This window comes from Mustela lutreola, chromosome 7 (assembly GCF_030435805.1).
Source record: "Mustela lutreola isolate mMusLut2 chromosome 7, mMusLut2.pri, whole genome shotgun sequence".
NCBI lineage: Eukaryota > Metazoa > Chordata > Mammalia > Carnivora > Mustelidae > Mustela > Mustela lutreola.
The window spans coordinates 90,790,555-90,804,818 of NC_081296.1; the positions used below are offsets into that span (position 1 = coordinate 90,790,555).

A 14,264-nucleotide genomic window follows, 5' to 3' on the forward strand; every position below is an offset into this window, starting at 1 on the left:
CAAATAAATAAATAAAATCTTTAAAAAATTGCTATCTCTAAATGTTAACACATGTAGGTTACAAGTAGTTTTCTTGTCCTCTACATTTTCTGGAGTGTATATGTATTAGAGACTTCCAGCCCCAGTCCAATGGCCTATTTGAAATAGTTCAAGAAACTACAGGCAATTTAAACGAGCACAGGGTGTAACAGGATCAGCTAGGGCTGCTTGCGAATATCTGGGAAAACCAAGGACACTTCCTGACTCTGGAGGAAGCTACCTACAGAATTCTCTAAGAAATATCTACCACTAAAGACTGTAATAAAAGATATGCTGAAAAACCCATTTTTACAGATACTTTTTCCTTCAAGGAGAATAAGAACACTAATAATTCTTATTATTTGTAGATTTTATTGTATTTTTTCAATTACAGATTTTACAAGTTTTATGCATATCATCTTCCCTAAATTTAGAAGTCTAAATAATGAAGAAAATCAACTTCAGAATCGTTTTTAAGAGGCTTTGGGGTATAAAGACAGGTATGTGTACACACACACACACACACACACGTTGAACCTTAAATTATTAAATTTTTTTTAATTATTAAATTTTCCAAAGCAAAAGAGAGATAAAGCAATAACTGTTTATCAGCAGTCTATGCACGACTAGAAATATGAATCAAAGTGTAAAGGCATTTGAAAATTAACCATGAATTTAAGTATGTAAAACCCAATACTTATTATATAGAGAGCATAGCTAATATACTTGAATGAATACCTTTTCTCTTTCTATTTTAAGTCTCTCTTTTTCCTCTTTTTTCTTCAGTCTCTCCTCTTCAACAATTTTCTTTAATTCTTCCTTCTTCTTCTCTTTATCTTCCTTTTCTTTTTTCTTTGCTTCTAGGGCATCTGCTTTTTCTCTTTTTAATTTAGCCTTTTCAAAAGCTGTGGAGAAGGTCAAAGTTAGAACTATTCACAGACAGAAAACATTTTTTAAAGTAACAAAATAATCCCTAAAATAAATGTGATCAGTAGAGACTCACGAGGGTTGTAAATTGCTGGAGGGAGCCAGCAGGTGATTAAAATGGGAAAGCAAGTTGGCTGGGTTTAAGACAAACTACTGCACTGGAACAAATCTGTACCTGCCTTTCAAAGCCCTGTTACTACTCCAAGTGTGGTCCTAAGATCAGGAGCAAAATATCCCCCTGTTAGAAATGCAGACTCTCGGGACGCCTGGGTGGCTCAGCTGGTTAAGCAGCTGCCTTCGGCTCAGGTCATGATCCCAGCGTCCTGGGATGGAGTCCCACATCGGGCTCCTTGCTCTGCAGGGAGCCTGCTTCTCCCTCTGCCTCTGCCTGCCATTCTGTCTGCCTGTGCTTGCTCTCTACCCCTCCCTCTGATAAATAAAATAAAATCTTAAAAAAAAAAAAAAAGAAAAGAAATGCAGACTCTCTTCTCCCACCCAGACCTACTAACTTAGAATCTTCATTAAGATTCCCAAATGATTCATATGTATAGTCAATTGTGGAATGCAATGTTTTATAAAGCTGCGTGAATCAAGCAAATGGCCCCAAAGAGTCTGTAAGCCATAGAAACTCTAACATGTGCGTAATCTAGCATTAGGTTGGTTTAACAGTAGATACCTTGAGATACTGTTTTAAGAGATGAACACAGGTCTCATTTATCATAAAAATCTACAAATACCTGAGGGGGATTTTTATCATAAAAAACTACAGATACTGTAGATAAAAATCTACAGATATCTGATAAAGATATAGATACCGAGGCTTAAAAAAAAAAAACCCAAATAAAAGAAATATGCCATATCAGAAACACCCCCCACCAAGCACAGAGAAATATTCTTTCCTATACAAACAGTTTTTGGAGAGAATGTTAAACTCACCCAGTGACTTCATTTCTTCTTGTTTCAAAAGTTTGTCTCTTTCTTTAGTAGCTTTGTTCCTATAACCTGCAATAGTCTGTTTATTAGCAACGCTGTCCTCCTAAAAAAACAAACCAAGAAACTAAAGTTGTAGACCACCAAAACTTTTACAAATTAATGGTCTGGCCTTGTTCTAACAGTAATAAAAATTTTAAACTCTCATCAAGTTAAACTCTCATCTTACTATAATAATATTTTATTCTAAGCATAACTGAACTTTTAATAACTTTATTCAGTAACAGAGAGAATTTGAGTTAGTTCTATAGCTCTACAAATTAGTACAAAAATGTCCCAAGAAAAACAACCAGTGATTTACAAGAAAAGCCTTAAAAATATGCATTAGAAAATAATTTTTTTCCATGGTACCCTATAAACAAAATGGTGTAAACATCAAATGTGAAAGAGGCGTATGTCTATAGTCAATGTCAGAAGATTTCTTTTTACTGTACTTCTTGGGAGAATAATGGTCTGTAACCTACTTAGTATGATTTTTTATTATCTTTTATCTTTTATATGCTCTTCATGTTTCAGTCCCATAATTTATCTCTGTATTTCTGCTGCTTTACATTTCAGTAACTGCTTATATGCTTGCTTCCACTTTGGTATAAAATCCCCTTGGCATTAAAGTTATGTCTAATTCACACTTGAAACTGCTACAAGTCTCATTGCTAAGTAGTTATCAACATATAGTACATACATTGTATACAAAGGAATGTGCCCCTTATTAAGGCTATGTGCAGGAGGGGAGCCAAAGTGAGCCAAAGGGAGCCAATGACCATTCTTGATTTTAAACAGTTTTATTAAGAGCTACAATGTAGTTTTCATTCATTCTCTACTTACCTGACTAATAGATACTCGTTTGGGAGGTCTCCCTCTTCTTCTGTTAGTAGGACTAAATATAAATGTGGGTGGATCATCAGGGAAGAAGTAAGAAAAATCTTGTTCTGCTATTTTATATGTTGCAAGAGATGACGCCTTCATTAAAAAAAAAAAAGACACAGGGTACAGTAATAACACCATTAGGAAACCATATATAGATTTAAAATGTCTAAAATTTCGTATGACTGCTATTAAAGACTAGGTCAAAAACATTAGAATTTCATGTGTTAATACATAGTAATACACTTTTAAAATTTTTCTCTCCCGTATGTTTTTTTAAAAAGATTTTAGGTATTTATTTATCAGAGAGAGAGAGACAGAGAGAGAGAGAGAGAACAAGCAGGGGTGTGGCAGGCAGAGGGAGAGGGAGATGCAGGCTCTCCGAGGAGCAGGGATCCCCCCGCCCCCAATGCGGGATTGGATTCCAGGACTGTGGGATTGTGACCTGAGTCAAAGGCAGCCATCTAACTAACGGATCCACCCAGATGTCCCTGTTTTTTTTTTTTTTTTCTCCAGTTTTAGGGGTAGAATTTACTGATCTATTAGTTGCAGATAACACCAAGTACTCCTTACCTCAAATGCCCTCCCATCATTCCATCTCCCAATTACCCCAACCAACTCTCCCTCCCCTCTCCTCCAGCAACCCTTAGTCTGTTTCCAAGAGTAAGAGTCTCTTATGATTTGCCTCCCTGTTCTCATCTTATTTTACTTTTCCTTCTCTTCCCCTATGTTCACTTGTTTGTTTCTTAAATTCCACATATGAGTGAAATCATGTATTTGTCTTTCCCTGACTGACTTACTTCGCTTAGCATAATACCCTCTAGTTTCATCCACATTGTTGCAGATGGCAAGATTTCATTCTTTCTGATGGCCGGGTAATATTTCAGTGTGTGTGTGTGTGTGTGTGTGTGTGTGTGTGTGTGTGTATGCACACAAAAACTGTTTACCCAGTAATACACATTTTAGCTGGTTCACTTAATCTATCATTAATCAGCTTTCCCAGAAAGAAAACCATAATTCAAAGGGTTTTCCCCCTATAAAATATGCAGGAATCCTTCAAACGTTTCTTAAATTCTAAAACTATTTCAAAATTATGTTTATTGGATAAACATTGCTTTTGGATTGCATTGCTTTTGACTTATTTTGTATGGAATTTTCTTTGTAAATAAATAACCCATATATTTAACATTACAAGTCCACTGTATTAACCCAATTAATTTTTCTCAACCATTTCCTAAGTGCTGAACATTTAGATTTTCCCTCCAATTGGGGGTGAGAGACTTTTTAACTTAAAGACTTTACGTATCAAATTACAAAGCTGATCTGGCAAAAAAGAGAAATGCTGATAAATTCCTTTTTTTAAAAGATTTTATTTATTTATTTGACAGAGATCACAAGTAGACAGAGAGGCAGGCAGAGACAGAGGGGGGAAGCAGGCTCCCTGCTGAGCAGAGAGCCCGATGTGGGGCTTGATCCCAGGATCCTGGGATCGTGACCTGAGCTGAAGGCAGAGCCACTGAGCCACCCAGGCGTCCAATGCTGATAAATTCTTAACAAATTTCAATTCAGATTTAAGTTCAGAAAAGTCAACTTTTTTTTTCTTTTTTTTTATCAGAAGTTGTGCAGTTTTAGGATATTTGCTAAATCCAAAAGTTTCAAAACTTGTTCACCTTTCATCCAAGTCCAACTCTAAACTTTTTATTTTTGGTCTAATAGCCAAGATCATCATTCCTTCTCTCCAAAAAAATCGAACATGCCATTCACAGTAGTATCTTTCAGAAAATGTGTAAGAAAATAATGATAATAAATATTTAGGGGCACCTGGGTGGCTCAGTCAGTTAAGCATCTGCCTTTGGCTCAGGTCATGATCCCAGGGTCCTGGGATCGAGCCCAGCATCAGGCTCCCTGCTTGGTGGGGAGCCTGCTTCTCCCTCTCCCTCTGCTTGCCACTCTGCTACTTGTGCCCTCTCTCTCTCTCTCTTTCTCTGTGTCAAATAAATAAATAAAATCTTATAAAATTTTTAATTTTTTTTAACACTTCAACTGGGAATCAAATTTTCTGTGTAATAATTGTAATCATGGTAGAACATAACTTTTAACATTTAAAACTCAATCAGTTCTGGGCATCATAATAAATCAATAATCTATTAAGATTTTGTATTAAAGTCTATTAAGATGGTTGCTGACTATCCCACATAAATAACTCCTGAATATATAGAATTGTCCTTTAAAAATATGAATATAAAACATATGGGTGGTTTCTTCTCAAATATATATGCTTAAAAAAGGTCAAAATAGGCTTTAATACATCAATTGCCAATGTTTCTTATTCATACACACACAACACAATAAACAAATGCATCTTCGTGTTCTTGAGTACTCCTAATAGTGGACTATACTCACATTGGGTATTAAACTTTGTTGTTCTGGGGTTTGTGTGCAAGTATACTAGACTAACCACTAATAACTTTCGTTACACTCTAAGAGAAAAACGTGTACTGTCACTTTAATTTTTATTCATTCATTTATTATTTTTTAAAGATTTTATTTTTTTTATCTGTCAGAAGGAGAGAGATTGAGAGAGAGAGAACACAAACAGGGAAAAGCAGGTTCCCCATTGAGTAAGGAGCCTGATGCAGAACTCGAACTCAGGACCCTGGGATCATGCCCTGAGCAGAAGGCAGATGCTTAACTGACAGAGCCATCCTGGTGTCCCAATTTTCATTTATTTATTATTAAGTAAAGTTGAATGTCTGTTCATGTCTACTGAATGTTTATTTTCTTTGGTGAAAAACTGCCAATACTTCTTACCATTTTTTTTCCAATTGGGTTGTTTTTATTCATCGATATGTAAGACATTTTTATAAGTTAGGGAAACTGGTCAACTTGCTATTTATGATAAACATACTATAACTTATTTCATATATAACAGATTGCTTACCAGTGCCAGCACTGTTCTAGCCACTTCTCACAAATACCTGAATCATTAACTTTTTGTAAGCATCTTTTTACATGGCTATCTGTGATTTTCAATGCCACAGATTGAGCACAATTTAAGCTTTTCCCTCTTACCAAGACAAATACATAAATATGCTCACATTAACAAAATTATTTCAGATGATTCTATCATACGTTTTCAAGTTTTTATATTTCATCTACTGTGAATTTTGATCATGCCTATTTTTATTTTTCTACTAGGATATTTATGTTTTTTAATTGCTTTGAGCTCCTCACTATAGTCACTGAAAGTATTTTTCCTCTAGCACTTGTCTTTCAATTCTATTCATGACATTTTTATTTTTATTTTTTGAAAATTTATTTATTTATCACAGAAAGAAAGTGTGTGCGTGCACACAGGTGCAAGTTGGGGGGCAGAGGGAATCTCCAAGTAGACTTACTACTCTGAGATCATGACCCCAGCCAAAATCAAGAGCCAGATGCTTAACCAGCTGAGCCACCCAGGCACCCACCTAGGTACCCCTGAACCTACCTTAAGTTTCTATTGTCAAATAAGTCTTATTCTTGGTATTTCTTTTCTCTTGCTCCTCCTAAGTACTTTAGCATGCATAACATTAAGAATTATTTCATTTCCCTTTTTCTCCTTTGAGTTAGTTCTAATTTTGTTTTCCAAGTTAACCAGGTGTCCCAGTTTTGTTAAATAATCTATCTTGGTTTGTAGAGACTTGAAATAGTACTTTCCACATAAACTCATATCTTCTTTTTTTCCATTTCTTTTGATGGAACATTTATTTATTATGAAATACACAAATCTTAAGCATATAGTAGCTGATTTTTGACACATGCATACGTCTCTCTACCCATTCTACTGCTTTTTTACTTAGTATTTCTTCCAATATGAGTTAAATATTTCTCAGTTAAAAAAACTAGTCCTAGTTTTACCATTTAACTTTTTATTTACTTTACAATGTGAGACTTCTAAGCTTGATTTTCCTCCTCTTAATGATTATGAATCAAATAATCTATCTACTTAGTATAGGTCTCTGATGTTCTTTTTATTATATGAATTGTTTTTCTCTCTAGTAGAACTTATTTTAGCATTGTTTTTTGAATTTATTTTTGTGAGACAGGATCCCACTTAGAAAAATACAGTTGTTCCCTTCCCCTATAACATTTCCTTTTTCCAAGTTTTCCATATATTACTCTTACCTGTCTTGGTTGATCTTTTCTACAAAGGGGAAAAAAGTGCAGTACCTGAGCCATCTAGCAATTCTAGCAATTGCAAAAATAGTATTTAATAAATAGAAAATTACTAAAAACTGGCTCCAGATAAAAAGAGAACTATTTTCAAACACTTTAAAATAACATTTCTGCAATGTTTCAACTTTATAATACAACCCGTTTCTTTTTTCTTCCTTCCAATAAATAATTTCACTGTTCTGATTACCTTAATTTTAATGACTCCATCTTGTGGTTCACAGTGTTGCTTCAGAAAAAGCTTTAATTTATCACGAGAAAATAAGTGTTTTCTCCGGCTACCAGGGAAAGAGGAGGAGAAAGTGTAAAGTGTTAGTATCAAAGAATTCAGTTTGAACTTCATAATCTCCGTAAATCCATAACCTCTATTTCAAGCTGAGGAAAAGAAGGATATTTCATTTTCCAATAGCATTTATGTAGAAGTTATGAGAAACTTTATACAGAAGTATTTATGTAGAATGTTAAAAGATCAACAAGTGGATCTATTATAAATGTCCATTATGAACATAGTATATGCATTTGTTGCAGAAGAACCACTTAGAAACCAAATAAACCTCAAGGAAAATATACTACAGAGTAAACCTAATTTTTAGAAAATTTGATGATCATTCTTACAAATATCACCGTTGAAATTCTTTAAAAAATTAAAATCAGAGGACTATAAGATTTCATATAACACTAAGTAGGTCAACACTCGTTTTTTTTTTTTTTTTAATATTTTATTTATTTGACAGAGATTACAAGTAGGCAAAGAGGTAGGCAAAGAGGCAGGCAGAGAGAGAGAGGGAAGCAGGCTCCCTGCCGAGCAGAGAGCCCCATGCGGGGCTCGATCCCAGGTCCCTAGGATCATGACCTGCGTGGAAGGCAGAGGCCTCAATCCACTGAGCCACCCAGGCGCCCCAGTAGGTCAACATTTGAATGGTTATTGTGAACATTCTTGAACACAGGTTGTTTCAAATTCTAAAATATTTCATATTTGCTGCCTTCAAAAGGCAGCAAACAAATTCATGGGATTAAGATGAAAGAGAATTAGAATTAAGATTCCAAAAACATGCTATTTTTGATTTTCCCTTGCCCCCAAACTCAAAAACCACCACCACAATGGTAACAAACACCACCAAAACCAAATCAAAACAAATTAAAAAATCCGCCAAAATACCCAAGTATTTCTAGAAAAGTTCTGGAAAGAAAGTAAATGTTTTAATTGAATTCTATGTATTTCTTTCAAGAGAAAGCCAACTTAAAAGCTTCTAAGAGTGAATAAACAATGTAGGAGTTTTAAAGTACTAGTCTCCTCAAAAATGTATATGCTTTTCTTATAGAAAGGACTATATGAGAGAAAGGGTTGGCTTGCTGTGCGTACTTACTGGCTTACTGTGCTATCCTGGCTTCATAATAATAAGAAGGTTAATTATCTCTTGACTACTGAATAAACACACCAGTGCTCAAGAATCGTATTGTCGGGCGCCTGGGTGGCTCAGTGGGTTAAGCCGCTGCCTTCGGCTCAGGTCATGATCTCAGGGTCCTGGGATCGAGTCCCGCATCGGGCTCTCTGCTCAGCAGGGAGCCTGCTTCCCTCTCTCTCTCTGGCTGCCTCTCCGTCTACTTGTGATTTCTCTCTGTCAAATTAATAAATAAAATCTTTAAAAAAAAAAAAAAAAAAAAAAAAAAAGAATCGTATTGTCCTACATGGCACTCACTAGCCTACTTAAAAAAAATAGTTAAAAACAAGTGTGCATAATCTATGAGCATTATTTTGGGAATACTATTCTTCGGCATATAATAAAATGCAGAATGCTCCAGAGACCTTTTTTTTCAATTTTTATAAAACAAGATTTTTATTTATTTATTTATTGTCGGGGAGAGAGAGAGAGAGCGCACACAAACAGGGGGAGAGGCAGGCAGAGGGAGAAAACCAGGCTCCTCAATGGACAAGGAGGAGCCCAATGCAGGACTCAATCTCAGGATCCCTGGATCATGACCTGAGTGAAGGCAGACTCCCAACTGACTGAGCTAGCAAGGTGCTCCCACTCCAAAGATCTTAATTAATGATGTACCCCCCAAACCCAACCAAACAAAAACTACACTCACCTCCTTAAAGAAAGTAATATATATGACTCAGGAATTCACAACACTTAGGTTATTATCACTTTTCTTTGGACTCATATGAGAATATATGAGGCAAGAGGTATATGAGAATAAGTAAAACCATTTTTTTCTAAAGATTTTTATTTATTTATTTGAGCAAGAGAGCACACATGCATAAGCAGGAGGAGTGGCAGGCAGAGGAAAGAGAGGGAGAAGTAGGCTCCCTGCTGAGCAGAGAGCCCAATAAGGAGCTGGATCCCAGGACCCTGGGATCATGACCTGAGCTGGAGGCCCATGTGTAACTGACTAAGCCATTCAGACACCCCCAAGTAAAATCATTTTACATCAAATGAAATGCAAGATTGACTACTAGGTAGCAAGTTGATCAATGGTTGATAGCGTCAATTTACTTTCAGATGACTAGGGGCCTAACATCAGCACACAACAATAGGGGTTGTCCTAAAAATAGATCTGTGTCACCTAAAATCATTTCCTTTAAATATTAACCACTAATCATCCCTCTTTTATTTATTTAATTTTTTCTTTTCTTTTCTTTTTTTTAAGATTTTATTTATTTATTTGACAGACAGAGATCACAAGGAGGCAGAGAGGCAGGTAGAGAGAGAAAGAGAGAGAGAGAGAGGGAGAGAGAAGCAGGCTCCCTGCTGAGCAGAGAGCCCGATGCGGGACTCGATCCCAGGACCCTGAGATCATGACCTGAGCCGAAGGCAGCGGCTTAAGCCACTGAGCCACCCAGGCGCCCTATTTATTTAATTTTTTGAAAAAGATTTTATTATTTACTTAGGGGGAGCACATGTGCAAGCAGCGGGAAGGACAGAAGGAGAGAGATAGAGAAGCCCAAGCAGACTCCATGCTGAGCACTGAGCCCGACTTGGGGTTCAATCTCATGACTCTGAGATCATGACTTGAGCTGAAATTGAGAGTCAGATGCTTAACTGACCACACCAACCAAATGTCCCTCAAACAGGAATTTTTAAGGATACTAATTTGCTATTATTAACTTGAAGGAACAGAAGAGACTGATCAGATGTTTGTGTCTAATGAATAAAATATTACAAATGTGACCTATTTCTAAGTACCATCAGACTTCTCAGCATTGAAAACTGAGTTTTCTCATGAGAAGTACCTTGCAAATAGGATCCTTCATAACTTTTTAGACTGAAGACTCTTTGGGGTTAGTTACAAAGGGCTCATGGAGTCCATTAAGATTCACTTTATCAGTCTATAAGTGTACATTTATTTTAAAAAGGGAAACAATCACAGGCAACACTGTTTGTTCTATAGCGAATCTTAATTGAACACAGTTATTCTATTTTTAACCAGCATGGGTGAGATACTGAGTTTTACCTTATTTGTGTTGCTTTAACAATAGCACACTCATACAATTCTTTTTTAGTGGGTTGCACCTTATACTTGAATAATAAGGGATCGATTGCGTCTTTTTTCTTCCTAAAAAAAAAGCAAAGATATAAATCAGTTAATAACTTGTTTGAAAATCTGAGATTTTAAATAGAAATACAGTTTCTAAGAACACACTGTAACAGAATCTAATGCATTTTTAGTTTAACTAGGATTTTATAAGTTACTAACATCCCTCACCATTCTATTAGCCAAAATAGTACAAAGCACTATTTTATGTTAGGTATGTATTTCAATCATTCAATAAATTTTCCTGTGAAGAAATCAACTAAAGATGAAAAAGCACAAAGTACCCAGTTCAGGTAAGATAATTTTTTTTTAAAAAAAGATTTTATTTATTTATTTGGGAGACAGACAGTGAGAGAGGGCATGAGAGGGCAGAAGGTCAGTGGGAGAAGCAGACTCCTTGCTGAGCAGAGCGCCCAATGCGAGACTAGATCCTGGCATTCCAGGATCAGGACCTGAGCCCAAGGCAGTCACTCAACCAACTTAGCCACCCAGGCACCTTAGGTAAGATAAATCTGTAAGCAAACAAATAGCTCTTGGATTTGCTTTTAAGCTTTTTTCTTAATAGCTATGTAAAGCAAGAGCAAAAGTGGTGATAATACAGTTCACCCTGTTTTAAGAATTGGCAGAGGGTATAATTTAATCCTCGTCTCCACCAACTTCTCATCTCGTCTTTCCTTTGGGGATGCTTTCATCCATTTGTCCAATAAATACTTAAGAGTATATTATGTGCCCCAAACTAAACAATAAAGATTAAACAGTGAACGAAAAAGAAACATAGTGGGGACATAGAGGCAAGCGAAGAAACAAAAATCTGCAGCAGGGTAGGTGGTAAGCTATGAAAGGAATTCATAGGTACTTTCTATTATAAAGTGACAGCCCTGATCAACTGACGAGATAGGGCTGATAAGAAGTTAACATTTAAGCAGAGATCTGAAAGAAAAGAGGGAACCGCTGAGGAGAAACTCCTGGGAAAATGAGTTTAAAGGAAGAGAGAAAAGAGTGCAAAGGCCCTAAGGTGGAAGTAGTCATGGTTTGCATAAGAATGATAAATAAGGAGAATAAAAGAAGAAGATCCGGTTAGAGAAGAAGCAGAAGGGCTAGATTACAGGCAAATAATAAGGGTTTTGGTTTTCACTCTGAAAAGACACTAGAGGATACTGAATAAAGGAGAGATAATGACTTAACTTACACTTCAGAAATATTACTCTGGCTGCCAGACTGTGGGGCAAGAGTGCAAACAGGGACATCCATTAGAAAGCTAGTGCAATGAACCAAGTGAGAATTGATGGCAATTACAGACTAGGGTGGTCGTGGTGGCAGTAGATGACAAGTGGTTGGATTTTTGATAAGCTGCCTCTGTGAATGCAAGTACATATATAACAAGGATGTGAGTATGGGTGACTGAGATGAAAATGATAGGAAAGGACAATAAAGGAAGCATTTAGCAATGAGGGTCAGATATAGCCAACGTGTTATAAATACAGTACACACAAGGTGGGGGGTGTGGAGAGACTCAGACAGAAGGGATGCATGAGACAATCACACAAATAAAATGGAAGTATTCACCTTTAACTGCATTCAAGTTTCTAGTTGGAGAACGAAAGATCTTTACATTGAGACCCAGTATACACAGGAAATATATTTAATCATTCAACCTGACTATATGGAATGCAGCTAATATTTTCTATTCTGTTAAAATTCATTATTAAATTAATTTCACAACCTACACAAAGCTATATAACCCGCAGTTTGAAAATCACAGTCCCAAAAGAACAGATCAAAGAGAGAAGTCGAAGTGTTCAGAGAGTAATACTGATGTGAGTTTCTGATAAAGGAATTTCTTGGAATGAAAAGAAGGGGAAAAAAGAAAGGATCTTAATGAATCAGCAGCAGTTGTTCAAGAACAGACTTGATTTTTTATCTTGATATCATTTTTTTAATCAATCACTACCATTTTATACATATAAGGGGTTGATCAAGCATAATATAGATTGCACTTAAAAGATTACTGCCAGGAGCAGTATATAATTATATTTTAAGTCACAGTTATAAATCTATAAATATATTTATTTTATTTATATATTATTTGTTTATAGAAAACTTGTTTGGACTTTATCTTAATGGATTTAAGGCTATAAAAATGTGATTTTTGGGGTGTATATAAAATTATTTTTTTCTTGCTATATCACGAAATTCATTTTTTTAAAAGATTTTTATTTATTTGACAGACAGAGATCACAAGTAGGCAGAGAGGCAGGCAGAGAGAGGCGGGGAAGTAGGCTCCCTGCTGTGCAGAGAGCTCCATCCCAGGACCCTGAGGTCATGACCTGAGCCGAAAGCAGAGGCTTTAACCCACTGAGCCACCCAGGCTCCCCATAAAATTCGTTTCTGAAGATAAAACACAACAGAACTAAAATCATTTTTTCCAATCAGTGAAAATATTCTTATGGGAGTTTTGTTATAACTCCTACACAAAATTCTATATAAATAAAATCATAACTGGATTATTTCCAAGGAAGTACAGTTGTTGGAAACCAATAGAAACTGCTTATCATATGGATTCACCTATAAGACAGGAATTAAAAGATAATACTAAAAATAAAGGGGCGCCTGGGTGGCTCAGTGGGTTAACCTTCTGCCTTCAGCTCAGGTCATAATCTCAGGGTTCTGGGATCAAGTCCCACATTGGGCTCTCTGCTTGGCGGGGAGCCTGCTTCCTCCTCTCTCTCTCTCTCTGCTTGCCTCTCTACCTACTCGTGATCTCTCTCTGTCAAATAAATAAATTTTTTTTTTTTAAAGCCCATTTTAACAATTTTTCTCCTTTGCTTCCTAAAGCCTAGGCCTAAATAGCTGGAATACTAAATTGAATGTAATGATCTTAGCCATGACTGTAACTAAGAGACTGATTTTATTAGCAACAAGTACAGATCTATTACTAGCTCTACACTGGCAAATTAACACCAAATATTATATTTATAGAAATTAGATCACCATTCCAATGATTTATTCACAAAATTTTATCACCGATTTATTTTATAAATATATCATATTTCAATATGCCTAGTTATATGTATTTTTTAGCGGGGAGGGGCAGAGGCAGAGGGAGAAACTGCCAAGCAGGCAGGCTCTATCGTGGGACTCAGTCTCACAACCCTGAGGATCATGACCTGAGCCAAAATCAAGGGTCAAACATTTAACTAAGCCCACCCAGGTGCCCCAATACGCCTAGTTACATATAATATATACAATATGCCAATATGCCTAGTTACATATACATTATATATATGTATATATATACACACATATATATAATGTATATATATATAATACACATTATATAATGTATATGTAACTAGGCATATTGTATATATTATACATACATGTTATATGTATATATATAATTTTATATGCATTATATATTATATAATTATATATTTTCTATATATAATTTATTACATCTTATATAATATATTTCAGTATTATATTATATATTTAATTTTTATTATATTATTATATTATATTACATATAATTTTATATATTATTATATGTATTATATATTTTATTATATATTATATATATAATTTTAGTTCTACTTTTATTTTCTCATAATGGGAATTGTTTTTGTTGCTATCCCATGGACAATATTTGACACTAAAAAGGCAGTTAAAATTTTTTTCTATAGCAGTACAATAGAAATGACAAAAGATCAAAT

General features: G+C 35.4%; 1 protein-coding gene across 2 annotated transcripts in view; it reads right to left on the reverse strand.

The window, feature by feature from the left end:
• BAZ1A (bromodomain adjacent to zinc finger domain 1A) overlaps window positions 1-14,264 on the reverse strand; it is a 92,978-nt gene that overhangs the window by 39,334 nt on the left and 39,380 nt on the right. For both annotated transcript variants that reach the window (XM_059181894.1, XM_059181893.1), the window contains exons 4-8: window positions 10,471-10,572; window positions 7,205-7,292; window positions 2,761-2,895; window positions 1,882-1,981; window positions 757-923 (exon numbers count right to left, since the gene is read on the reverse strand). In XM_059181894.1, the coding sequence (XP_059037877.1) occupies window positions 757-923; window positions 1,882-1,981; window positions 2,761-2,895; window positions 7,205-7,292; window positions 10,471-10,572 (592 nt within the window). The remainder of the gene's footprint in view (window positions 1-756; window positions 924-1,881; window positions 1,982-2,760; window positions 2,896-7,204; window positions 7,293-10,470; window positions 10,573-14,264) is intronic.